This window comes from Paroedura picta, chromosome 6, assembly GCF_049243985.1.
Source record: "Paroedura picta isolate Pp20150507F chromosome 6, Ppicta_v3.0, whole genome shotgun sequence".
Taxonomy (NCBI): domain Eukaryota; kingdom Metazoa; phylum Chordata; class Lepidosauria; order Squamata; family Gekkonidae; genus Paroedura; species Paroedura picta.
Window position 1 is genome coordinate 1,300,777 of NC_135374.1, and position 23,945 is coordinate 1,324,721.

Sequence of the window (23,945 nt, forward strand, 5' to 3'; positions counted from 1 at the left end):
AACTGAGTGGGGCCAGGTGTGGATTCTGCCCAGCATGGCTCCTCACAGGCCACTGGACATTTGATGAGCTGTGCAGAATTTTTTTAAGTGTTGGCTGAACAGCTGCTACAACCACAGGGATCTCCCCTGCATGTGTTAAAGTGAGCTGTGACAGACATCAGCTGGCTGGCTCCGCCTCCTGCAGCAGCCATTTTGTGGGTGTGCCCGCCACCCTGCATCAGAACCCCATTGGTGCCTGCAGTCCCTTCACCAGGGATCCAGGATCAGCCATCTCCATTACAGACAGAGTTCTGAATGTGAATATCAAATTCATTTTGAGTGGGTAAAGCTAGTGGCTGCACACCAGAATGCACTGCAAGTGTCTTGGAGGGAATATAGCAATCTCCCTTCCTGCCTGAGTTCAGCCTGACCATGCTTTGCTCCTACAGAAGAGGCAAATAGCACTAGGAATGCCTTTTATCAACCACCTCTGGCATGAGAGGGGCTGTGGCTCAATGGCAGAGCATCCGCTTGCCACGTAGGAGGTCCCAGGTTCAATCCCTGGCATCTCTAGTTAAAAGATCTGGCAGTAGGTGACATGCAAAGAAATTCACAGTATCTTCAACTAAAAGGACCAGGTGACAGGTGATGTGAAAGACCTCCGCTGGAGACCTTGAGATAGGGGCTGTGTCTCAGTGGTAGAGCCCCAGCTTGGTCTGCCGAAGGTCCCAAGTTCAATCCCTGGCAACTCCAGTTTAAAAGGGCAAAGCAGGAGGTGATGTGAGAGACCTCCGCCTGAGACCTTGCAAAGCCATGGCCAGTCGGGAGAAGGAGGGAGTAGGCTTCTAATCCTCACCAATCCCCTCTTGCAACAGCTCAGGTTCCTGGACTAGACTAAAACAAAGTTCCCCAACATGGTGCCCACTGCTCCCCCATTCTGAAAAGTTCAGCAGGCACCAGAGGAAATACTGGAGGGTGTTATGGTGCCCATGAGCACCATGTTGGAGCACCCTGCCTTAGAGAGTGCCCAGAGGAACCTCCAGATCACTTGTGCGCTACACAGCTGGTCCAATGGCAGGAGACCGATGGCAGGAAGGAGCAGGACCTCAGGTGCCCTGGTGTGGGGGTGGGGAGGACTAGCCCTGCCCTTCTTCCTTCTGCAGGAGAATGTAAAATTCTGTGATCTGGAAAGCGTCTGATGGCTGATTAATATACTGCTGTTCAAAATGGCTGTTCTATTTTACATTTGCTTCCCTGAGCTTGGAAAACAGAGAATAAAGTTCTACACCAGGGGGTTGCACGGAACACAAAGAGAAGGTATCCCCAATCCAAAAGTGAAGCCTTTGTTACTCTGAATGTTTCCTAAACAGGAAGTATTTGGCCTTCTTTTGGTCACATGGAAACTTTCAGGTTCCAGCTAGAAAACCTATGACCAAAAGAGAAAAAAAAAACCTTTCTGCAGCTCGAGCCTGCAGCTCATGTTCGGAAACAAGAAACAAGTTTCCAGTGCATGCAAACTAGAACTCCCTGCACACCAATTAATGAGTTCGGCACCCCCCCCCCCCCAGGCTTCCATGTGGACGGGCCTGCTGTGCTTCAGGCAATGCCTCAATCTGCTCCTACTGGCAAAGAGTCCTGTGGCTCCTTCCACCAATTTATTGTGGCACACAAGCCTGCAGAAAACATTCCCTATGAAAAGATCAGTTCCACCTGTGGCATTTGACTGTTGCAGCAAGGATCGCTACCTCCCTTGGCCACTAGAAGAATTTATTTTTATAATGTTTTATTTATATTGGAAGGCAACCTCAGCTGTGACCTGGATGGCCCAGGCCAGCCCAGTCTCAGCCGCTAAGCAGGGTCAGCCCTGGTCAGTATTTGCATGGGAGGCCACCAAGGAAGGGTCACTATGCAGGGGCGGATGGTATGACTTTAAACCCATTATGCGCAGTAATGGGTTTAAACTACAAGTACAACGATATAGGCTAGATATCAGGAAAAAGTTCTTCACAGTCAGAGTAGTTCAGCAGTGGAATAGGCTGCCTAAGGAGGTGGTGAGCTCCCCCTCCCTGGCAGTCTTCAAGCAAAGGCTGGATACACACTTTTCTTGGATGCTTTAGGATGCTTAGGGCTGATCCTGCGTTGAGCAGGGGGTTGGACTAGATGGCCTCTATGGCCCCTTCCCACTCTATGATTCTATGACTTTCACCCTGACCTGGACGGCCCAGGTGCTCTCAATCTGATCAGGTCTCAGCAGCTAAGTGGGGACAGCCCTGGTCAGTATTTGGATGACAGGCCACCAAGGGAGGACTAGGGCTGTGACGTGGAGTCAGGCAACATCAAACTGAACCTGTCCTTCTCTTGCCTGGCATATCCCACCAGGGTCGCCATAAGTCAGAAAAAGCCACCATGAGTTCCGCAGGAGAGAAAGGTGGCTGGGACATATATATTTTAAATAAACAAGGCTTTACGCAAATTCAATGATTTCTGACACTAATTCTGACAGCCTTAAGGAAAGCATACATCCAGGGCGCCATTCCAATAAAAGATCCAAAATCCAAGGACTGTTTTGCAAACCAGGAACTTTAAATCTTCCAACATTTGTCTTTAATCACAGCCCAGTTATATAACACGCCCCCACCTGCCAAGAGGGAAGAAGGCTGTTAAAGCATTGACAGGAAGTATCATTCCCTCCATGGGGGGCTGGGGGGAGCACGGCCTCCTAACCTGTCACTGGACCCCTCTGGCCCACCTCCAGTCCTCTTTCTGACACTGGCTCACATGCCGTGGGTGAAATCACTCAAAGCGGACCCGAGCACAGGGTCCCAACCTTCACTCTCTGCCACGGGCTTTTGCAATTTGTTCTCACTACTAACGCAGTAGCCGGTGCCAGATTTGCAGAGTCAGACCTGCCTCCAGGTGAGCAGGGAGGGGCGGTTCTAACAAGGGCTGAGTTTATTTTTCCACATTACTACTGGTGTGTCAGCATGCTTCTGGATAGTAAAACCCCGCATTTTTGTATGGGAGGTTCAGCGATACCACACGATACGCCCCATAAATATACGATGTCTCCTAAAATCAAGCCACTCCCAGACATGTAGATTTCTCTTCCTTCTTAACGCTGGCCTTACCAAAGCTTTAAGATGGAACGCACAACAGGCAATAACTCCCGGTCCGGTACACCCATGCAAACGTCAGGAGAAAACCAATTCCAGTCACTGTGACAGCTGCTTTTAATTACAGTTCCTGTGCAAATGAACGCCACGCCACGCCTTGGGGAAACCTGCCCTTCGAAACCCTCCCTCCTCTGCAACCAACGTGCCTAGAAAGTGACTCTGGCTTCCAAATTAAAATATGGCTACTCGACAAGGAGTTTCTCAACAGCATTTTGGCACTAAAACCCATCCTGGCACCCTCTAATGGTGAGATGCCCACAGCTCTCTGGGCTCTATCCAGGCAGGACGAGTGCAGTCCCCCGGGATGCCTTGGAAGGTGGTTTGGAGCAGGGGTAGTCAAACTGCGGCTCTCCAGATGTCCATAGACTACAATTCCCAGGAGCCCCTGCCAGTGAATGCTGGCAGGGGCTCATGGGAATAGTAGTCCATGGACATCTGGAGGGCCGCAGTTTGACTACCACTGAGGCGGCTTCTGGAGCCAAATGCAGCAGCAAGACAGGCCGAGGGCCCTGCCTGCCAAGAGGTTCCCTCACAAGCTCTCTAGCCAAGGTAGGCTGCCCATTCGCACCTGGCCACAAGTCAAAACGCTGGCTGTGATCTCTGCAGCCCCAAAGAGCCAGCTTGGTGTCGGGGTCAAGAGCAGTAGCCCTAAATATTTCTCAGCATTAAGATTTTGATGTGGTCTCCCCTGTGTGTGCACAAATACACTCACACACCAAGTGGTCTGCATAACCTCTCCTGGCGTGCTCAGCTTGAATGCCACGCAGAAGCCCCCCCCCCCCCCGGCCTCTTGCAGACAAATAAAGAGCGAGCCCTGTTGCTCCAACTCACAAAGGGCACAAGCGCTACCACAGCCCGTGGCAAGGCCCTGGTGGACCTCCTTCCATTGCTCGTACGGAGGGAGGGAGGGAGGGAGGGAGGGAGGGAGGGAGGAGAGTCTGCTGGAAAGCAGGCTCCTGGACAAAAGCAAGAGAGCCACGACCTCCCCAGGAAGCAGCTCGCCTCGGGTAGCCCATGACCTGAAGCAGGGAGCCCAGGGGTAAACGTAAGCGAGAGAGCATTTCTGCATGCATTCCAGCAGTCCAACTCCTCTCAGAGCTTTAATGAACATCAAGAAGGGCAGCTCCATGCGGCCACAGGAGACGGGCATCACGGGACCCCCCGCCTTCACAAGGGAATGGTAAGCAGAGCTACACCCCTGGCATCAAAGGAAGTTGGGTGTGACTCTGCTTAGGGCTGTGCCGCTATCAGATCAAAGGTCCCTCCAGCAGCAACAAGACAAAAGCAACAGCCCCGCAGCACCTTCGAGGCTAGCAAAATTTGTGGCAGGGGAGGAGCTTCTGAGTCACTGCTTGGTTCTCCCGCTCTGGGGAAGTGAGCTGGGACTCCCGGAAGCTCCTCCCCTGCCACAAATTGTGTCAGCCTTGAAAGTGCGACTGGACTCCGGCTCCTTTAAATTTAGACTGCATCTATATTAGTTATTTGTTTTGTTCCTGCTTTCTGTGAACCGCCCTTGGGAGGGCAGTAGATAGATAAAATAACATAAATAATCCACGTTTTGGCTTTAGACCAGCCTCTCCCCCCTTTCCCGTCCCCCCAGCACCCAGAGGGAAAAGTCGCCTTCGGCCAGCTGGACCATCCCGGCATAAGTTGGAAAGGGGTTGGGGCGAGGCCACTTATAGGGCGGCCATCCACTAACATGCAGGCCCCCAGCAGGCTAGCAACAATGGGGTCAGGCGGGTGCGTCACGCAGGCTTCGTCAGCAGGACATGGGCGACAGTCAGCAGGGTGTCCCCTTTAGGAACTGGGACCACCAAACAAAACGGGACCCCCCTCTTTCTGAGCCTGCAGGCCCAGCGGGCATTCTGGGAGGGAGGGAGGGAGGGGGCAACCCCAAAATGGCTGCCCAGGAGGCAGAGCCAATCACACGGGGAGGGGGGGGTTAAAACACGCTCCGAAGGAAGGAAGGAAGGAAGGAAGGAAGGAGCGCGGGAACACCAACATCCTCGTGGGGCGGCGGCAGGCGCGTCACCCAGAGGCCGTGGCCCGTGCGCTCCCGAAAGCGCCTGGGGGGCCCCGAGCGCCTGCCAGTGCGGCGTCCGGCGTAGGCGGCAGCCCGCCCGAGCGCCTGCCTCTCCGGCCCCCTCCCCTGCGCCCGCGCCGCCTGGACGGGCCCCGGAGAGCCCCTGCGAGCCAGTCCCCGCGGGGAGGCGCCGGCCCTCCTGCCCCAAAAGGTCCCCCGGCCGGCCGGCCCGGCTGCGGCGGAGCAGTTCCCCGAGGTGCGCGCAGGCAGGCAGGCAGGCAAGCAAGGAGGCCCGGCCGCGTCCTGCGCGCAGCCACAAGCAGGCGGCGCACGACGACACGGCAGGCCCGCGCCATGGCGGACGCGGCGGCCCAGCGCAACACGGGCCCGGCCCAGCCCGGCCCACCCTCCCCGGCCCGGCCCCGGCGCCCCTCCGGCGAGGGCAAGAAGAAGGGGAGGAGGGGGAGCCCGCGTCCCGCTCCTCCTCCGTGTCCTGGGACCAAAGCGCGCCCGCCAGCGCCTTACCGGAGCGGGGAGCGGGGAGCGGCGTCGCTGGCGGGGGCCGCCTCCGGGCAGGGCGAAGGGGGCCGCGCGCGCCAAGAGGCCAAAGTTGCTGCGCGCCTCGGCGGGAGGGCGGGACGGACAGGCAGACAGACAGGCAGCCCCCCCCCCCAGCGCGGGCCCGCCTCCCTCCCTCCCTCCCGGGCCGGCCGCCAAGCGCGCGTCACCGCCCGCAGACGCTGGCTGGAAAGGCGCCCGCTCGCCTCGGCCGCCCAGCAGCAGCAGCAGCAGCTCCGCCTCCCCGCAGGCGCCCGCCCCGCCCCTGCCCTCCCCTGCCCAGGGCGCTGCGCCCAGCACCGGCCTGCCTCTCCCGCCAACCTGGAGCTGGAGGGGGGGAGGTCGCCCAAGGGCCGCACTGGGGTCTGGGAGACCCGGGCCCGAATCGCCCGTCTGCCTCGGAGGCCAGCCGGCCACGCTCTGCGCCCGGGACTCAGTGCACCGGGTGGCTGGGGGGGAGGAGGAGGAGGGTCCGCTGGGAAAAGGGACTCAGCAAACAAAATACGAGCGACAGGCTTTGATTCCTGCTCTTCCACGTGCAGCCAGCTGGGTGACAGATCTCCTGGAGCTCTCTCAGGCCCACCTCCCTCGCAGGCTGCCTGTTGTGGCGAGAGGAAGGGAAGGGGATTGGAAGCCCTTGGAGACTCCTTCGGGCAGTGAAACGAGGGGCATCCAGCTCTTCCTGTCTCCATAAACGTGAGCCAGAATCAAAGACCCACATTCTGGTCACTGCTTCACATTCGAGTGGCCAGCCAGGACTGCAACCATCCCAAACCCAAGAGTCTAAGCCTCAGCCTGAAAAGCAGCCCTGGTTCTCTGGATATTTGGGGATTGTCTGCTTTCTCACGCAGCCCCCGGTCTCACTCCAGTTCCGCACCCAGCAAAAGCTCCCCGTCCCCCATCAACACGGGAGCTGGGTCTCCCTTGCCTGCGAGGGGGTTGCGAGAGCTACCTAGAATGCTGCCTTCTGACGCCGCTGGCAGCGAGAGAGACCCTTGGGACCCTCCAGGAAGCATGGGAAACAGCACAAGGGGGGCAGAGTGAGGCCCTCGTGCAGAGCCCACCAAGGGCGAGGCTGGAGTCCAGGGGCCCCTCGAAGACCAACCAGCTTCTACTTGAGGGATGTGTGTGCGCACACGAAAGCTCATCCCTAGAATCAAACCTTGTTGGTCTTCGAGGTGCCCCTGGACTCTACATTGGTTCTTCTCCTTCAGGCCCAAACGGAGACCCCACCCAGAGCCCTGGACTCTCCAAAGCCCCTGCCCACAAGCCCCTGCCAGAGCCGTCTGTTCTACTGCAGGCCAACACGACTTCTCGGCTCTTGCACAGAAAAAGGCTTCTCCTCTAGGGGGGGGAAAACCGGATGAGATCCGAGAGAGGGCCCTTTAGGGGGCCTGCGCATATATTAACCCCCTCCTCCCCACTGCGCCACAATAGGCCTGTGCTCATTAGAAGCAGCTGTTGGAAGCGCCTGGAAGGCCGGCCCCAGTCAGGTTCCTGCTGCCCTCCTCGCCAGGGCAGTCTGCTCAAGGCAGGTTCGGCCTCCTCCTCGGGAGGCAGCCACAAGGGCTGCTGAGTCGGGCTGCGACCGCTCAAGCACGGAGGCTGACAAAGGCTCATCGGAAGAGCAACCCCTTTTGCCAGCTAGGGAAAGAGAGAAGAACCCCCGGCTCTGCAAGGGCTGCCCCTGGGTGGGCTGGGCATGAAAGAGACTCCCGAAGACCAGCACCAACGATTAGGGGTCCCAGATACCCTCTCAATCCCAACAGCCCAAACACCGTTCCAGCCCTGCCTGCTGGGTGAGAGAGTGGTGCTTGAGTAGGACCTGGGAGACCCGGGTTCAAGTCCTAACCTCTGCCGTGAAAGCTTGCTGGGTTAGCCGCAGACTTCCAACCTAACTGTCCTCACAGAGCAGCTGTGAGGATAAGGCAGAAGAGAGGAATGTGAACTGCTTTGGGTCCCCACTGGGTCCCTCGGGAGGTGGTGGGTTCTCCTTCTTTGGAAGTGCTTCAGCAGAGGCTAGAGAGTCATCTGGCAGAAATGCTGATTCTGTGAATTTAGGCAGATGGGGAGTGGGTGGGCAGGAAGGGACGTGCCAGGGTTTGTCTCTTTGGCCCTTCCTTCCAGACCCAGGGAATTGCTGCTGTGGGATGGTAGGTGGATTTCCTCCAGGACAGGCTGGATTCTGGAGGTTTTTGGTTCGTGGGGGGAATCACTTGAGCATGGAATTGGGATCACTGTGGGTGGGCAGGTAGTTGTGAGTTCCTGCAATGAGCAGGGGGTTGGGCTAGATGACCCTGGAGGTCCCTTCCAACTCTGGGATTCTATGAAAGGAAGGAAATAAATAAACAGGCTTCCCACATGGCCAGAAGGACAGGTCTGTAGGGCCACTGCCTCAACAGCCAACCTGGCCTCTTTATTGCCCTCGGGCAGACCCATGGTGACCCAGGAAAAACAGTTAAATAAGACCTGACACGGGATGCGTCCTTGCAAGCAATCTGGTCCTGTGATCTATTCTGTGAGTTAAGTGAAGACAGGTGACCTGAGAAACTACAGGCCAGTGAATCTGACCTAAATTGCAGGGTGTCTGTTGTGGGGAGAGGCTGCTTTGAGACTCCTTCAGTTAGAGAAAAGCGACATATAAGAACCAACTCTTCTTCTTCTTCAGTAATCTCAGGGCTCTCTCAGCCTCCCCTCCCTCACAGGGTGTCTGTTGTGGGGAAAGGAAAAGGAAGGCAATTGGAAGCCGCTTTGAAACTCCTTCAGGTAGAGGAAAGCGACATATAAGAACCAACTCTTCTTCAGTAATCTCAGGGCTCTCTCAGCCTCCTCTCCCTGACAGGGTGTCTGTTGTGGGGAGAGGAAGGGAAGGTGACTGTAAGCCAATTTGAGCCTCCTTTGGGTAGAGAAAAGTGGCATATGAGAGCCAACTCTACTTCTAAAGCAAGTGATGCAGAGGCCCAAATAACAGCCCTGAGCCGCATACTCCCTGGGTAACTCTGCAAAGTTCCCATCCATGCCCAACCTCCAGACAGCTTTTCCTGCTTCCTAATCCAAGCAATGGGGGTGGGGAGGGGGGGGATGCCTGGAAAGAAAGCTCAGTGGCTCCTTATCAGCAAGTCAGATCTTGCCCTCAGTCTCCAGCTAGGCAATCCGACAATCGTGTTGACAAAATATTTAAAGAGCAAAAGGAAGAAATGCCTCAACGGACTGTATACATATTCCAAGGGAAGGCTACTCGTGGAGTGAAGAAAATTTTTTCCACAGCAGAGAAGAGGACTAAGCCAAGAATGGGGCCCCTCAACAGCCAGAGGAGGAAATGGAGCCTCATGGGCTGCAGGTGTTTCTGCAGCAGCAGACGCCCCATCCGCAGGGGCAACGTTTGTCTTACAGAAGCTGAAGTCTTACATCAGGGACAGTAGAAAGAATCTCTGCACAGGAGCTATCCCCTTCCATTCTGGTTAGTTCTTCACCGGTCAGGCAAACTAATTAAGGGGGTAGGGGGGGGGTCACAGAATCATAGAGATCGATGGTGCCATCCAGTCCACCCCGCTGCCCCTCAATCATCCAGCCACTATTTGAAGACTGCCAGTGAGGGGGAGCTCCCCACCTCCTTAGGCAGCCCATTCCACTGCTGAACTGGACTCCTAGAATCCCAGAGTGGGAAGGGGCCATGGAGGCCACCTAGTCCCACCCCCTGCTCAGTGCAGGATCAGCCTCAAGCATCCAGGAGAAGGATCTGTCCAGCCGCTGCTTGAAGACGACCAGTGAGGGGGAGCTAACCACCTCCTTAGGCAGCCCCTTCCACTGCTGAACTAGACTCCTAGAATCCCTGAGTGGGAAGGGGCCATGCAGGCCATCTAGTCCCACCCCCTGCTCAGGGCAGGATCAGCCTCCAGCATCCAGGAGAAGGATCTGTCCAGCCGCTGCTTGAAGACGGCCAGTGAGGGGGAGCTCCCCACCTCCTTAGGCAGCCCCTTCCCCTGCTGAACTAGACTCCTAGAATCCCAGAGTGGGAAGGTGCCATGAAGGCCATCTAGTCCCACCCCCTGCTCAGTGCAGGATCAGCCTCCAGCATCCAGGAGAAGGATCTGTCCAGCCGCTGCTTGGAGACGGCCAGTGAGGGGGAGCTCCCCATCTCCTTAGGCAGCCCATCCCACTGCTGAACTAGACTCCTAGAATCCCAGAGCGGGAAGGGGCCATGCAGGCCATCTAGTCCCACCACCTGCTCAGTGCAGGATCAGCCTCAAGCATCCAGGAGAAGGATCTGTCCAGCCGCTGCTTGAAGACGACCAGTGAGGGGGAGCTCCCCACCTCCTTAGGCAGCCCCTTCCACTGCTGAACTTCCCCCCCTGATATCTAGGCAGCACCATTGTATACACAGTTGGAACCCATTCCTGCAGGTCCTCTCCTCTGCTGCCAACAGGAACCTCTCCCTGCCCTACTCCAAGTGACAAGCTTTCAAATCCTCCAAGAGCCATCCTGTCCCCTCAACCTCCTCCAGGCTGGACATTGCCAAATCCCTCAGCCTTTCCTCCCAGGGCTTGATCCCCCAGCCCCAAACCTGCCTTGTCCCTTATCCTCTGCCCCCCTCCATTTGGTCCACATTTGGTTTTTGAAGCGAGACCTCCAGAACTGGACAAAGTGCTCCAGGTGAGGGTCTGCAATGCAGTATACAGCAGGACTATGACATCTAGTGATTTTGAGGTGATGCCCCTATGCAGCCCAAAGCTGCATTGGCCTTTTGTCCTGCTGCATCACACTGTCTGCTCCTATTTAGCTAACAGTCCACAAGTACCCCAAGATCTCATTCACACACACTGGGTCACAAGCTAGTAACCACAATGACTAAATGGGACCTCCTAATCCAGAGGCATTCAATCTCTGAATCTCAGTGCCCAGAGGCAACATCAAGCCTCAGCTTCTATATCAGTGTGTGAATACACACACACACACAAGCTTCTTGATCACCACAGAAACAAAGAGTTCATTCAGTTTCTTCACCATTTCCCTCCTGCCATCCTTCTGTCCCTTTATGTTTCATGCTCCCAATATTTCAGTAAGTATTTATGGTTTGTCTTAACCAACAAGAGGTTAAGCTAAACATTTTGTAGAGAAGATTTGAAGGTGGAAACAGAAGGCATTCCCATCATACCTTTTGGGAGAGAGTCCCAGAATGGACTGCAAGGGAGAAGTCACAAAATCAGGAATCAACAAACAAATCATAGAATCATAGAGTTGGAAGGGGCCATAGAGGCCATCTAGTCCAACCCCCTGCTCAACGCAGGATCAGCCCTAAGCATCCTAAAGCATCCAAGAAAAGTGTGTATCCAACCTTTGCTTGAAGACTTCCAGTGAGGGGGAGCTCCCCACCTCCTTAGGCAGCCTATTCCACTGCTGAACTACTCTGACTGTGAAATTTTTTTCCTGATATCTAGCCTATATCGTTGTACTTGAAGTTTAAACCCATTACTGCGTGTCCTCTCCTCTGCAGCCAACAGAAACAGCATCCTGCCCTCCTCCAAGTGACAACCTGTCAAATACTTAAAGAGGGCTATCATGTCCCCTCTCAACCACCTTTTCTCCAGGCTGAACATTCCCAAGTCCCTCAACCTATCTTCATAGAAGATAGAAGAAGAAGAAGAAGAAGAAAAAGTAGTTACGCAAACCTAGGGTTGTCTCATTGGCACTTTGTGGGACTACCAATGAGAGGTAAATGCAATAAAACAAGGCAAAAGGATCAGACAGATCCACACGGGGAACAGCCCTTAAATGGCTGAGTTCCTTCCTCCAGAGTTGCGGACAGAGGGTAGCGATAGGAGAGAGAGTATCTAACCGGCACCAGCTCACACGTGGAATCCCTCAAGGAGCTGTCCTCTCTCCTATCTTATTCAACATCTTTATGCGCCCTCTGGCCAGCTGGTGCGGAGGTTTGGGCTGGGGTGCCACCAGTATGCGGATGACACCCAGCTCTTCCTCCTGGTGGATGGCTGCCCTGACTCCCCCCCAGAAGAGAGTCATTCCCGGTCCTAAGGAAGCTTGCCTGGCCTCGACCAGGGCCAGGGCCTTTTCGGTCCTGGCCCCAACCTGGTGGAAGGAGCTCCCGGAACAGCTGCGGGAATTGTCATCACTGCGGGAATTGTCATCAAGACGGAGCTCTTCCGCCAGGCTTTCGGTTGAGGCCGGGCAACAAGAAGATCTAGCCCCCCTCACAAATGTTACAGTTGCATCTGTCATCTGCCCCCTCCCTTTCCCTTCTTAGGTGTGGAATTGGGTTAGTTGTATTGAATTTTGCCACCATTCTTGTCTTAACTTTTGTATTAATTGTTTTATTGTGCTTTTATTGTTTTAGGAGATTGGTTTTTATGTGACCCGCCTCGAACCTCTGGGGGGGGGATACAAATTAAATAAATCTACCACCTCCGCCAAGCCAAGCTACTAGCGCCCTACCTGGACCCAGAGCACCTAGCCACAGTGATCCATGTGACGGTCACCTCTAGACTTCTGCAACTCGCTCTACGCAGGCCTACCCTTATCTTTGATCTGGAAACTACAACGGGTGCAGAATGCTGTGGCCAGGATCCTCACCAAAACATCATGGAGATCCCACATCTGGCCGATACTCCAACAACTCGGCTGGCTCCCAGTTGAATTCCGGATTAAGTTAAAGGTTTTGGTAACCACCTTTAAGGCCATATGCATTTTGGGCCCGGTGTACTTGAGAGACCGCCTCCTTGCCTATGCCCCCAAGAGAGCCTTTTGCTCCGCCACCTCCAACTGGCTGTGGATCCCTGGCCCCAAAGAAACACGGCAGACCTCAACAAGGGCCAGAGCCTTTTTGGTCCTGGCCCCCATCTGGTGGAACGAGCTCCCTGAAGAGATCAGAGCCTTGCCTGAATTTCCACAATTCCGCAGGGCCTGCAAAAGGGAGCTATTCCACCAGGCATTCGCTTGAGGCCGACCGACTGAGAACATGTTTTCTTTATGTTGTGTTATAAATTGTTACTTGGTTGTTATGATGTTGTATTGAAACTGTATGTTATAGATTAAATTATTCTAATGTTCCATGTAAAATTTCATAATGTTCCATGTAAACCGCCCAGAGCTGTAAAGAATGGGTGGTATAAAAATCAAAATAAAATAAAATAAAATAAAAAAATAAATACCCACTTGAAAGGTAGGTAGACAAAGCAGCAGCAATTATTAGAGTTTGGATGCCTGCAGGGAGAAATTATTCTGTGGTAAAAACCGTCACCACCATGCAAATTCTCTGAGCTCAAACGGCTGGCGAAAACACTGAGGCAAATTACCAGAAAATTCATCCTCAGTTACTGATTCCAAACAAATAGTCGGGATCTTAAATTTCCTGCAAAGGGACCAGCTGCACACAGAGCTTGCACATACCTACCTGCCTCACAATTCACCTCATGCAAAAGCACAATCTGAAACAGCCATCTCTGCTTACCCAGGCTCAACAGAACAGGGATATAAAATTTTCAGAAATTCTGAAGCTGTTTCCATTGGACAGCTGTGCTCTTGGACAGCTTCATACAAGGCAACTTCAGAGAAGGCTTTTCCTCACTTAAAAGGAGGCTTTTTCAAGTGCTCCCCCAAATTTCCCACTGGGAACACTGAAAGAGGACTCATATTTTTTCACACTGTATGTGTGAAAAGCCTTGTCGGAAGAAGCATTTCACTCATGCTAAAAGAGAAAACATGATAGAGAAAGGAAGTTTTATCCAGTGCTCTCCCAGATCTTCTAGGCTCTTTGTTGGGAAACGGCAAAAAGTGTCCGAGGGGGGAAAAGGAGGCCTGCAGATCTCCATGACAGAGAACAAGGTTTCAAAACGAAAAGCACAGCATTCTTAGACGTAAAGAACAGATTGAGAAGTCTCCATAATGAACAACTGAACGATCCACAGCCGCCTCTTTTCCTGGGTTCACCTGGTCACTAGCTTGATTCAGTGCCTAGACAGGTTGGCACCTCAGTTAATCCACCTCTTAACGAATTGCTGCAGTGCATAATATTCCACAAAGCTAAGGCAGCCACTGTATAAATGACCACTTTTTACATGTTGATGTCAGTTGTTAGCTTTTAAAACGGCTTTTTAAATAGCTGCTGGGTTTTTTCTTTGTCTCTGTTCTAATTTCAATTTTTTTAGTGTTAATCAGAAGTTACCGTTCACTTTTTCAATTACATCTAGAGCCAGTTTGGTGTAGTGGTTAGGAGTGCGGACTTCTAATCTGGCATGCCGGGTTCGATTCTGCGCTCCCCCACATGCAACCAGCTGGGTGACCTTGGGCTCGCCACGGCACTGATAAAACTGTTCTGACCGGGCAGTGATATCAGCGCTCTCTCAGCCTCACCCACCCCACAGGGTGTCTGTTGTGGGGAGAGGAATGGGAAGGCGACTGTAAGCCACTTTGAGCCTCCTTCGGGTAGGGAAAAGCGGCATATAGGAACCAACTCTTCTTCTTCTATAAAAACCCTACCTAACATTGTTAATCCTCAGAAGGCATTGCATTTATTTTTAAAATGCCAGTTTCGTGGCTAAGGAGCATAAGCCCCAATATAAGCACCAGACCTGTTGTTTGAAATATCTTTCGATTCATTTAATGGTGTTAATGTGTTAAAAAATACTTTATTCCAGTGCCCTAGCCTACTTCAAGTTCTAAGGAAATGTAGCCTATAGCCTTCTCCAGATGTTTCCCGACACAGCCACATGGCACAACCCAGCTGAGCGTCGTCACAAGTAGGCAAGTGACATTATGAGAGCACAAATTAACAGGAGATCTTGTTTCAAAACAGCTGAGAGAGGTGGACACGCTTCCAGAGACAGCACAGAAAATCAGACACTTCCTAAAGCTGTCATAAACATCGGGTACCTCTAGAGCCATCAAGATTGTTATTATTTTTCCTCCACCAGCCCTGTTCTTTAAAAAAATGCATCTACCATACAGGAAGTGAGAGACCATCAACACCCAGGAGAATTCGGTGACTTGCTCTGCAAGTCCATATTTGGTAATTAAAATCTAATTAACTAACATATGCCAAGAAACCTGTATAGCAACAAGCCCTTTTAAAGAGGCCTCCGAGTTTTCCTGCCCCGAACAGCCAGACAAGGCATAATTTACCGGGGGAGAGGTGGTTGAACCTGACCCCTTTTCTCTCTGGCTTCATGCAAAGAAACCCCGCATGACACAGATTAGGGATTCAATCGGCCCCACAGATTCAGGTGGGGCAGCCCAGATATCATGTCTCTCACAACTTCCAGGGATCAAAAGGGAAGCAATGAGGACTGAATACATCTGAAGATACAAAGGTGCCTTACATTGTACAGGAGCTCAGAAAGAAGAAAGTTTTTTTTCTTTCTGGGACATACTCTGGGAACTTCTACACACAAAGAATGAAATCTGCCACCGATTCCTAGGCCCTCGACATAGCAGGAATTCAGGCTATATGAATGGGCACTCAGAATAATGTCTGAGTCCAGGTATAAGTTTTGTATGCAAGAAGTATGCATAAAATGGGAAGGGGCCATGTAGGCCATCCAGTCCCACCCCCTGCTCAATGCAGGGTCAGCCTCAAGCATCCCTGATAAGGATCTGTCCACCCACTGCTTGAAGACCGCCAGTGAGGGGGAGCTCCCCACCTCCTCAGGCAGCCTATTCCACTGCTGAGCTAGACTCCTAGAATCCTAGAGTGGGAAGGGGCCATGCAGGCCATCTAGTCCCACCCCCTGCTCAGTGCAGGATCAGCCTCAAACATCCAGGAGAAGGATCTGTCCAGCCATTGCTTGGAGACCGCCATTTTATTTTATGACACAGATTATTACTAATATTGGTCCTGTATGAAAATTGAATAATATACAGAAACTGGATAAAAATAAATGAGAAACCTGAGAGAATAATGGATACTACGTTCCCTTTGGATCCAAAATGTATGTCAAGTATCTGCCTTTTTTTGCTAGGGAATTTCTCTTCTACGCAACAACAGCAGCTAAACTATTGATTGCTGCAAGATGGATGTAAGACCTACCCAACACTGATTCATGGTTTGAAAAATTAAGAGAGTATGCTGTGAAGGCTAAACTTACCAATTCGGTGAATAGAAGACCACCCGAAGAATTCTATGAGCGTTGGGACTCTTTCCTAAATTATGTTGAAATGTAGTTCATATGACTTGATTTTAAATTTCTGTTTTCTATTCTGTTAAACAAATAAAAAGCCTATAACAAAGAAAGAAAAATAGCTTTGTAATATTTAATTAAATGCCTGTAATAGCTTTCTTTTGTCACAATTATTGTTTGATTTCTAACCCACCACTGCAAGGTGGCTGTTTTGGGGAACAGACACCCACACCTCAATAAAACCCCAATAAAACCCCCCATTAGGACAATCCAGTTAAAGCCAGTATACTGTAGTGGTAATAACCCTTCTCACACACACTGTGGATTTTTGAAATCACTAACAAAAAAAAAGGAGCACAACACAAATAGAGTCCAAGAGCACGTTTAAGACCAACAAAAGATTTATTCAAGGCCTGCACTCGGAAGCTCCCACCTTGTCTAAACCTTGGTTGGGCTTAAAGGTGCAAGAGGTGCTATACAGGTACTATAAAACCAGAGCCCAGATGGGCCCCTTTGAGCCCAACCAAGACGGATTCCAGGCGGGAGCTTTCGAGGGCAGGCCTCTTCCTCCGAATCACTGAACCGCCATCACAGCCGTGGAGAGAGAAAAAGCAAACGGAGAAAAAGTAAACGGAGGCGGTGGCCTATTAATATTTAAAAATAGTTTGATAAGAGTATAAGGTAAGGTGTGATACTACAAACTGGTTACGGAGGGATGTGGGAGTAATTCTTTACTGCATTGTTTAAACTTAAATCTAATTTTATTAATTTATACATTTTTGTATTTAGGAATCAACCACTGAAGAAAAATTGTGAAAACGGAGTATATCTAGAAACCGTTTTGGTTGGTCCTTAAAAAATTATTGATACGTAAAATTTATTATACCTATTATTATTATTATTATTATTATTATTATTATTATTAATTATATTTCTATGCCGCCCTCCCCGGAGGCTCAGGGCGGTTTACATTCGACATATGAATAATACACGGAACAGTCTTCATTAACACTCGTAAACAATTGCCTTGGAAAAGGTTCTTTTTCCCTCTGTCTCTGTTTGGAGCCTTTCTTCCTTTTCCGTATTGTAACATCACGGCTGTGGGGGCAGGAGGCCCAGGCAAGCCGTGGCCAACTGGTCAGCCGGGCCTCCGTGTCCAGATGCGGCCCCATCTGAGTGACCCTCTGGCCTCACCCTTGGGCCAGCCCGCCCTGAGGCCCTCCCTGCTTGTGTTGGGCCTCTTCAGGCCTTGCGGCCCCCAAGGAGCCCCCAGCGCCGGGGAGAAACGGGTGTGTGTGTGGGGGGGGGGACACCAGTATCCCCCTCCCCCTCCCCCAATTCCTCCCCCTCCCGCCTCAGGCCCGTCCCGCCTCCTACCGCCAGGCCCAGCTAGGCCGCAGCGGGGCTCCCGGGCGACGGAGGGCCGCCAAGCCGCCGCCGCCGCCTCCGCTCCCCTCGCCCTCCCGGGCCGACTGGCCTCCGCGCGACGACGGGCCGGGCTCGTCCGGCAGGGCCGTCCTCGGTTGGGGCGGGGGGGGCGGGGGACTACACTTCCCGGCGTGCCTCGCGGCGCAAGGGGCGGAGCCTCCGTGTTTTGCTCCTCCTCCTCCCCGCGGAGGTGTGTTCCCGTCGCCATGGCGACGGCCCCGCGTTCTGATGGGCGGCGCGGACGGCGGCGGGGAGTCGCGGGGATGGTGAGCGGCGGCGGGCGGGGCGCACGTGGGGCGGGGGGGTGGGTGTGGGGGGGGGCAGCACCCACCAGGGCCCGGCACGGGAGGGGGGGGGTCGCAAGGGGGCTTCTCGGCCCGCCCTGCCCCTTGGATGCTGAGACCCCTTTGCTTCCTCCACCACCCCCATGGCTCCCAGGAGCATCAGCCCCTTTATTGCAGGGGTAGTCAGACTGCGGCCCTCCAGGTGCCCGTGGACTACAATTCCCATGAGCCCCTGCCACTGGCAGGGGCTCATGGGAATTGTAGTCCACGGGCATCTGGAGGGCCGCAGTTTGACTGCCCCTGTTTTAGTGTAATCTGGGGGGGGCAACCCCCTCCAAACTGCCCCCCCCCCCGTGCACAGCCTGGGCCAGCCATTCAGCTTGCAGACGGTGTCAAGCACCCTCCTTCCTCAGGGCCCCTTGAGGCAGGGTGCCCGGGGCTCAGCCTGGGGACCAGACCCCACTTTCCCTGGGCGGGGGCAGGCGGCTGAGCGTGTTCTGTCTCTCTGAGCATGGCCAAGCCCCCCTCCTGGGCACGCAGCAGGTCCCTGTGGCAGCCCCAGCAGAAACAAGGAGGCGGAGATGGGAAGGCTCAAGAGCCTGGAGAGAGGCTGCCAGTCTGGCCGGGGAATACTGACCTGGATGGACCAAGGGCCTGGCTCGGTACACTGCTGCTCCCGCCTTTTACACACACACACACACACACACACACACACAGAGCCAGCTTGGTGTAGTGGCTAGGAGTGCGGACTTCTAATCTGGCATGCCGGGTTCGATTCTGCGCTCCCCCACATGCAACCAGCTGGGTGACCTTGGGCTCGCCACGGCACTGATAAAACTGTTCTGACCGGGCAGTTCTCTCAGGGCTCTCTCAGCCTCGCCCACCTCACAGGGTGTCTGTTGTGGGGAGAGGAATGGGAAGGCGACTGTAAGCCGCTTTGAGCCTCCTTCAGGTAGGGAAAAGCGGCATATAAGAACCAACTCTTCTTCTTCTTCAGTAATCTCAGGGCTCTCTCAGCCTCCCCTCCCTCACAGGGTGTCTGTTGTGGGGAGAGGAAGGGGAAGGCGAATGGAAGCCGCTCTGAGCCTCCTTCGGGTAGAGAAAAGCGGCTCATAAGAACCAATTCTTCTTGAGTTTTCAAGGCCTCGAGTGTTTTTCTGTCGCTTGCCTCTTTTCTGCTGCTGCAGACAGATAAATATGGCCATCAATCTTGAACTCTCTCCCTGGAAGGCACTGCATTGAGCCACACAGAATGGGAATCCCTCCGCCTCGAGAGAGAAGGGCAGATGGACTCATTCTAGCTGTAGCTGAAGGAGGGAGCAGTGATTCTCAAAAGCTTCTCCCCTGCCTCAAGCCATGAAAAGTGCTGCTGGCTGCTCTTTTCTACTTTCCAGCAGGATAAATCCCCGGCACCCTTCCTCTGGTTCCTCCTGACACCCAGGCCAGCGGGGCTGCAATGACTCCCATGTTACAGATGGTGAGACTGTGCAGTCAGGGCTTGCTCCAGTTGTCCCAGGGCTGCTTCTCACCAAGCCTTCCAGAACAGACCCAGTTGTTGATCCTCCATGCCCCATCTTCTCTCATTTGAAGTAAAGAAAGGCTCTGAAAGATGAGATGGGCCCTATTTGCACAAACCTCAATGTGGTTGGAAGAGTCGTCACACGTTGGAGGTTAAAGCCCTGCATGGCTTGGGACAGGGGCAGCTGAAGGACTGTCTCCTCCCAGGCGTGACTGCCCAGCAGCTAAGGTCACAGGGAGTGGCCCTCTGGATTGTCCCATAAGTAAAGGCACCTTGTCTGGTGGGCATACAAGACAGGGCCTTTTCAGTAGGAGCCCCACAATTATGGAGCAGCCCTCCCAGAGAGCGGCACCAGGAGCCCTCACTTTGGATGCTGAGGAAGCAGCTGGAGACAGTTTTATGCCGGGCTGAATTTGATGGATTTCATGGTGGTTTAAATTCTGCACTTTCTGATTGTTATTTTCTTCTTATTTTAAGCTGAATGCTGTAAGGATGAAAGGCTGTTAACAAATACAGATGAATACACCGGAAGCTGCCTTCTCTTGAATCAGAGCCCCTTGGCCCATCAAGGTCAGTCTTGTCCACTCAGGCGGTCAGCCGCTCTCCAGGCTGAGGTCTTTCCCCTCGCCTTCCCTCCTGCCTGCTCCTTTTCACTGGAGATGTTGCTGGGGATTGAACCTGCAACCTTCGGCATGCCAAGGAGCAGCTGTGCCACTGAGCCACGGCCCTTCCCTATGGCTCTCCAGGGTCTCTCAGGCCGAGGTCTTTCCCCTCCCCTCCTGCCTGGTCCTCTTACCTGGAGATGCTGCTGGGGGTTGAACGCAGGACCTTCTGCAGGCCAAGCAGAGGCTCTGCCCCAGAGTGACTAACCCAATGTTTGAAATGCACAATTTTTCACCCCATGGGAAGACAGGTCAAGCCAGATTCTTGCCGTGCCCATGCCAACGAACTTGCGTGTTTTGTGTTTTGCCAGCCTAGCCGGAAGGATGTGCACACGGTGGAGTCGCAGTAAATCTCCCATTCAGGCCCCTCCCATGGACTTCTCCTTCCGGGGGATCAGCTTCGTACAAGGTATGGCTTGAATCTGGCCCCAGCTCCCTGCCCCTTTCCATGGCTTCCCCAAGGCTCAAGGGCACAAGGACAGACTGGCCAAGCCGGTAACTCCACTGACAACTAGGTGAGGCCAGGTAGAAATTATGGGGGGGCACGTACTGCCTCTTGGGGGGTGAATCTTTCAGTCCCAGGGCAAATGAGCAGCCGGGGAGATAGTCAAGGTAGGCTGCGAAGTCTTCCTGTAGCTTCCTGCAAACATCTAGGTGAAGGCATCTCAAACATTTCATAAGGATCTTGCATCCTATGTCTCTTCCCCCAGGCTGCATTGTCAAAGGGGCCCTGCTCCCTCCCCAGGACTGGAAAGCAACCCTCTACCTGCTCCCCAAGAAACAAGGGGAGGGGGGAATAACAGCAGCCGTCTCTCTTGAAGGGCTTTTCATGGATGCCGACCAACTTCCAGAGCCAAGAACCCCTGCCCTCCGCCTCATTCCGCCCCCATAACCAGCTCTTCTCTTTTAGCTCCTGTCTGCTCTTTATTTTTTGCTTTGGGCCTCCCAGACCTGCTGACGGAGGAGCCGCGCCCAGGCTTGAAGCCCATCAAGCAGACGGGGGAAGGCCGGCTGCTGACCCAGGCCGTCCGCCTGAACAACAACACCCTCAGCGACCTGACGGAGTTCACGGACATCATGAAGAAGCTGCTGGAGCACCCGGAGGACATCTACTGGATCGACCTCTCCTTCAACGACCTGCCCATCATTGACCCGGTACCCCCACCAGCTGCAAGCAGCACCCGGCTCCCGGGATGGGGGGGAGGGAAGCGACGGGCCACGGAGAACCAAGACGGACGGGGGAACTCTTGCGGTGTGCCTGAAAGCAGGAGCAGTCAAAGGGGAAGAGGAAGTTCAGCTTCTGTTTACGTTCTGTCCTTATCTTTCCTCAGGGCTGTATTTGCAAGAGTATTTTACAACACGGTGTCCATTGGCATCACAGCACCCGCTGATGGCTCATGTTTCTGAAAGGGGGTGAAGCGTTTGCCCCGCAGATCGTCTGCTTGGCCAAAGCAGATTTGATTAGAGCTGCAGATTGTTTTTTTTAAATGCTGCCTTGGCTGCAGCTGCAACCCAAGCACAAGGGTCTGTTTTGTGGACCGTGGCAGTCATTTCGTGGCTGTTCCAACCTTCTGCAGCTGGCTGTGCCTCTTGCAGCAGCCGCTTTGTGCCTGCCCCTCCACGCTGTGTCAACAGTTGCCTGCAGGCTCAAAAGCAGGGGTAGTCAAACTGCGGCCCTCCAGATGTCCATGGACTACAATTCCCAGGAGCCCCTGCCAGCGAATGCTGGCAGGGGCTCCTGGGAATTGTAGTCCATGGACATCTGGAGGGCCGCAGTTTGACTACCCCTGCTCAAAAGAGTCGGGGCCCCCATTTATCCTCACAACCACCTTGCGAGGCAGGCAATGCTGGAAGAGACCAAACAGTTCACGATCACTCAGCAAGCATCACGGGATGGGGGACCGGGAGCCGGGCTTCCCTGGGGGCAGTTCCAAAGCTCTAACCCAGGGTTCCTTGATGGCCCTGGAAGGGTTTCCTGAATGAGTGGGAAGTAATTTTTAATATATGTTTAAAATATGTCAAACACTTATCGGGTCATATGGCCACATATGGCCATGTCAGTCTCCCTCCCCCATGGCCAATGAGGGGCCTGGAAGGGGTGGGGAGGGGAGGGGACCCAGCCATGATCTGCAGTACTTGTGGGGTTTCTCGAACCCTGAAGAATGTTTCGGGGGTTTCTCAACAGTACAGAGGTTGAGAAAGGCTGCTCTGACCCTTGTAGCAGACCCTCCTGGAGCCACCCTCTTCTTCCCCTTCCTGCCGCCAGGTGCTGACCACCTACTACAACCTCCGCACCCTCAACCTCCACGGAAACAGCATCCATGAGCTGTCGGAAGTCGACAAACTGGCCGTGCTGCCTCACCTGCGCAGCCTGACGCTGCATGGAAACCCCATCGAAGAGGAGAAGGGCTACAGGTAAGACCCTCAGGCTGCTGGGGAAGACACGGCTGGGCGGAGGCAGAGAGGGCCCTGTGGGGAGGAGAAGAGGCGCCAGGTGCAGCCGTCAGCCCCAGGGAGGCTTTACGGGGGGCATCTCTGACAATCAGAGAGCAAGGCTAAAGGGAGATGATTGAGACTGAAGGCAGAGTAGCTGCTGAAGATTTCCAACGGCTGAGCATGGCTGCCTGGCAGAATAACGAGAAAGGACAGCTGCTGCCTCCAAAGGGGACCCCAGTGATGCCCTCTGTGCCTTCCCCCCCCCCCCCAGGAGCTACGTCGTCTCCACCCTGCCCAACCTGAAGTCCTTCGATTTCAGCGGCATCACCAAGCTCGACCGCTCCACCGCTGCCGTCTGGCGCCGCATGAACATCAAGCCCAAGAAGGTCCGGAAGAGGCTGAGTGACTACTGAGGGACTTCGCCCGCCCCCCCGCTGCCCCAGCAGCCAGGGGGGGCCTCCGCCTCCTAGGTTAAGGATAAAGCAGCAGAGCAGCTTGGCATGCAAGGGGCACGCCGGGTGGACGATGCCAGGCAGCGGCTCCGGGTCGAGCTACAGAGGGAGAGGAAGCCAGAGGACGCAGGCTGCGCTAGGCACCTGGTTGGCCAAGCAGATGCCCCAAACAGCCCCCCAGCACCCCGCCCGTTGCCCGAATACAGCAGAAACGCAACCCCTCGTGTTCCTGAGCCCTCTGGGCGGATCATGTCCTTTCAGAGCTTAACTGGAAGGAGCCGGAAGGAAAAACGCACAGTGCACGCCTCCCCCCCCCCCCAGGCAAAAGAGGAAAGGGGTTCTTCTCAGGGCTGCCGAGACCGCCCAGGTGGCGCCATGTCCCCCCAGCCCAGGGGCGCTGCCAGAGGGAACGCTCCACGGGAACCACGGGCCGTAGCCCCCTGGACGACACCAGTCGCTGCACCCTTGCCAGGAGACGCTTCCTAAGAACTCATGCCACGAGGGAGCCCACGCCAACCTGAGCCACGGAGGAAGGGGACCTTGCCCCGCTACGGCAGCTCATTCCGCCACCACACAAGCCAGCCGCACCCTGTGCTGCATTCCTCCTGTCTGTCTGCCAACTGCGTCGCCAAATAAAGAGCACTTCGGGAGCATGCCTGGTCGCAGCCAAGTGCTCCAAGGCCACACCTCCACATGACTGGGACGGGGGGGAGGGAAAACAAGCAGTGCCAGAGGAGAAAAGGCGAAATGGTTGGGGTTAGAAGAAGAAGAAGAAGAGTTGGTTCTTATATGCCGCTTTTCCCTACCCGAAGGAGGCTCAAAGCGGCTTACAGTCGCCTTCACATTCCTCTCCCCACAACAGACACCCTGTGGGGTGGGTGAGGCTGAGAGAGCCCTGATATCACTGCTCGGTCAGAACAATTTTATCAGTGCCGTGGCGAGCCCAAGGTCACCCAGCTGGATGCATGTGGGGGAGCGCAGAATCGAACCCGGCTCGCCAGATTAGAAGTCCGCACTCCTAACCACTACACCAAACTGGCTCAAACTGGTTACACTTGAGCAAGTCTGAGCTCTTTCCCCTCTCATCCTCCCTGGTCCTTCTTTGTCTTGGGTTGCCGGGGATTGAACCTGGGACCTCCTGCAGGCCAAGCAGAGGCTCTGCCAGGGTCTCAGGTCTTTCCCCTCCCCTCCTGCCTGGCCCTTTTCACTGGAGATGCCAGGGATTGAACCTGGGACCTTCTGCAGGCCAAGCAGAGGCTCTCCCACTGAGCCACAGCATCTCTCCATGGTTCTCCAGGGTC

At 54.2% G+C, this 23,945-nt stretch overlaps 2 protein-coding genes across 10 annotated transcripts in view; one reads left to right on the top strand and one right to left on the bottom strand.

Annotated features, from left to right (window-relative positions):
- Positions 1-17,414, bottom strand: part of NUMA1 (nuclear mitotic apparatus protein 1) — a 66,583-nt gene extending 49,169 nt beyond the window's left edge. For 3 of the 5 annotated variants that reach the window (XM_077341122.1, XM_077341121.1, XM_077341117.1), the window contains exons 1-2: positions 17,241-17,414; positions 15,831-15,962 (exon numbers count right to left, since the gene is read on the bottom strand). The gene's annotated coding sequence lies outside the window, so the exon portion shown is untranslated. Of the gene's footprint in view, positions 1-5,700; positions 5,853-15,830; positions 15,963-17,240 lie in introns of those variants that run through there. The other 2 variants (XM_077341118.1, XM_077341119.1) reach the window with 2 other exon arrangements.
- On the top strand, positions 16,446-23,295 carry LRRC51 (leucine rich repeat containing 51). 5 transcript variants are annotated; one of them, XM_077341126.1, is made up of 7 exons: positions 16,446-16,544; positions 16,653-16,707; positions 19,572-19,664; positions 20,068-20,165; positions 20,706-20,911; positions 21,978-22,171; positions 22,464-23,295. In XM_077341126.1, exons 4-7 carry the CDS (start codon positions 20,081-20,083, stop codon positions 22,603-22,605), a joined length of 627 nt encoding a protein of 208 aa, XP_077197241.1. In that variant the 5' UTR covers positions 16,446-16,544; positions 16,653-16,707; positions 19,572-19,664; positions 20,068-20,080; the 3' UTR covers positions 22,606-23,295. The 5 variants fall into 5 exon arrangements, with proteins under 5 accessions (XP_077197241.1, XP_077197239.1, XP_077197243.1 ...); XM_077341124.1 differs by lacking the exons at positions 16,446-16,544; positions 16,653-16,707 and adding an exon at positions 17,472-17,557; XM_077341128.1 differs by lacking the exons at positions 16,446-16,544; positions 16,653-16,707 and adding an exon at positions 17,472-17,557 and having other exon boundaries at positions 22,512-23,295.
- The last annotated feature ends 650 nt before the right edge of the window (positions 23,296-23,945 follow it).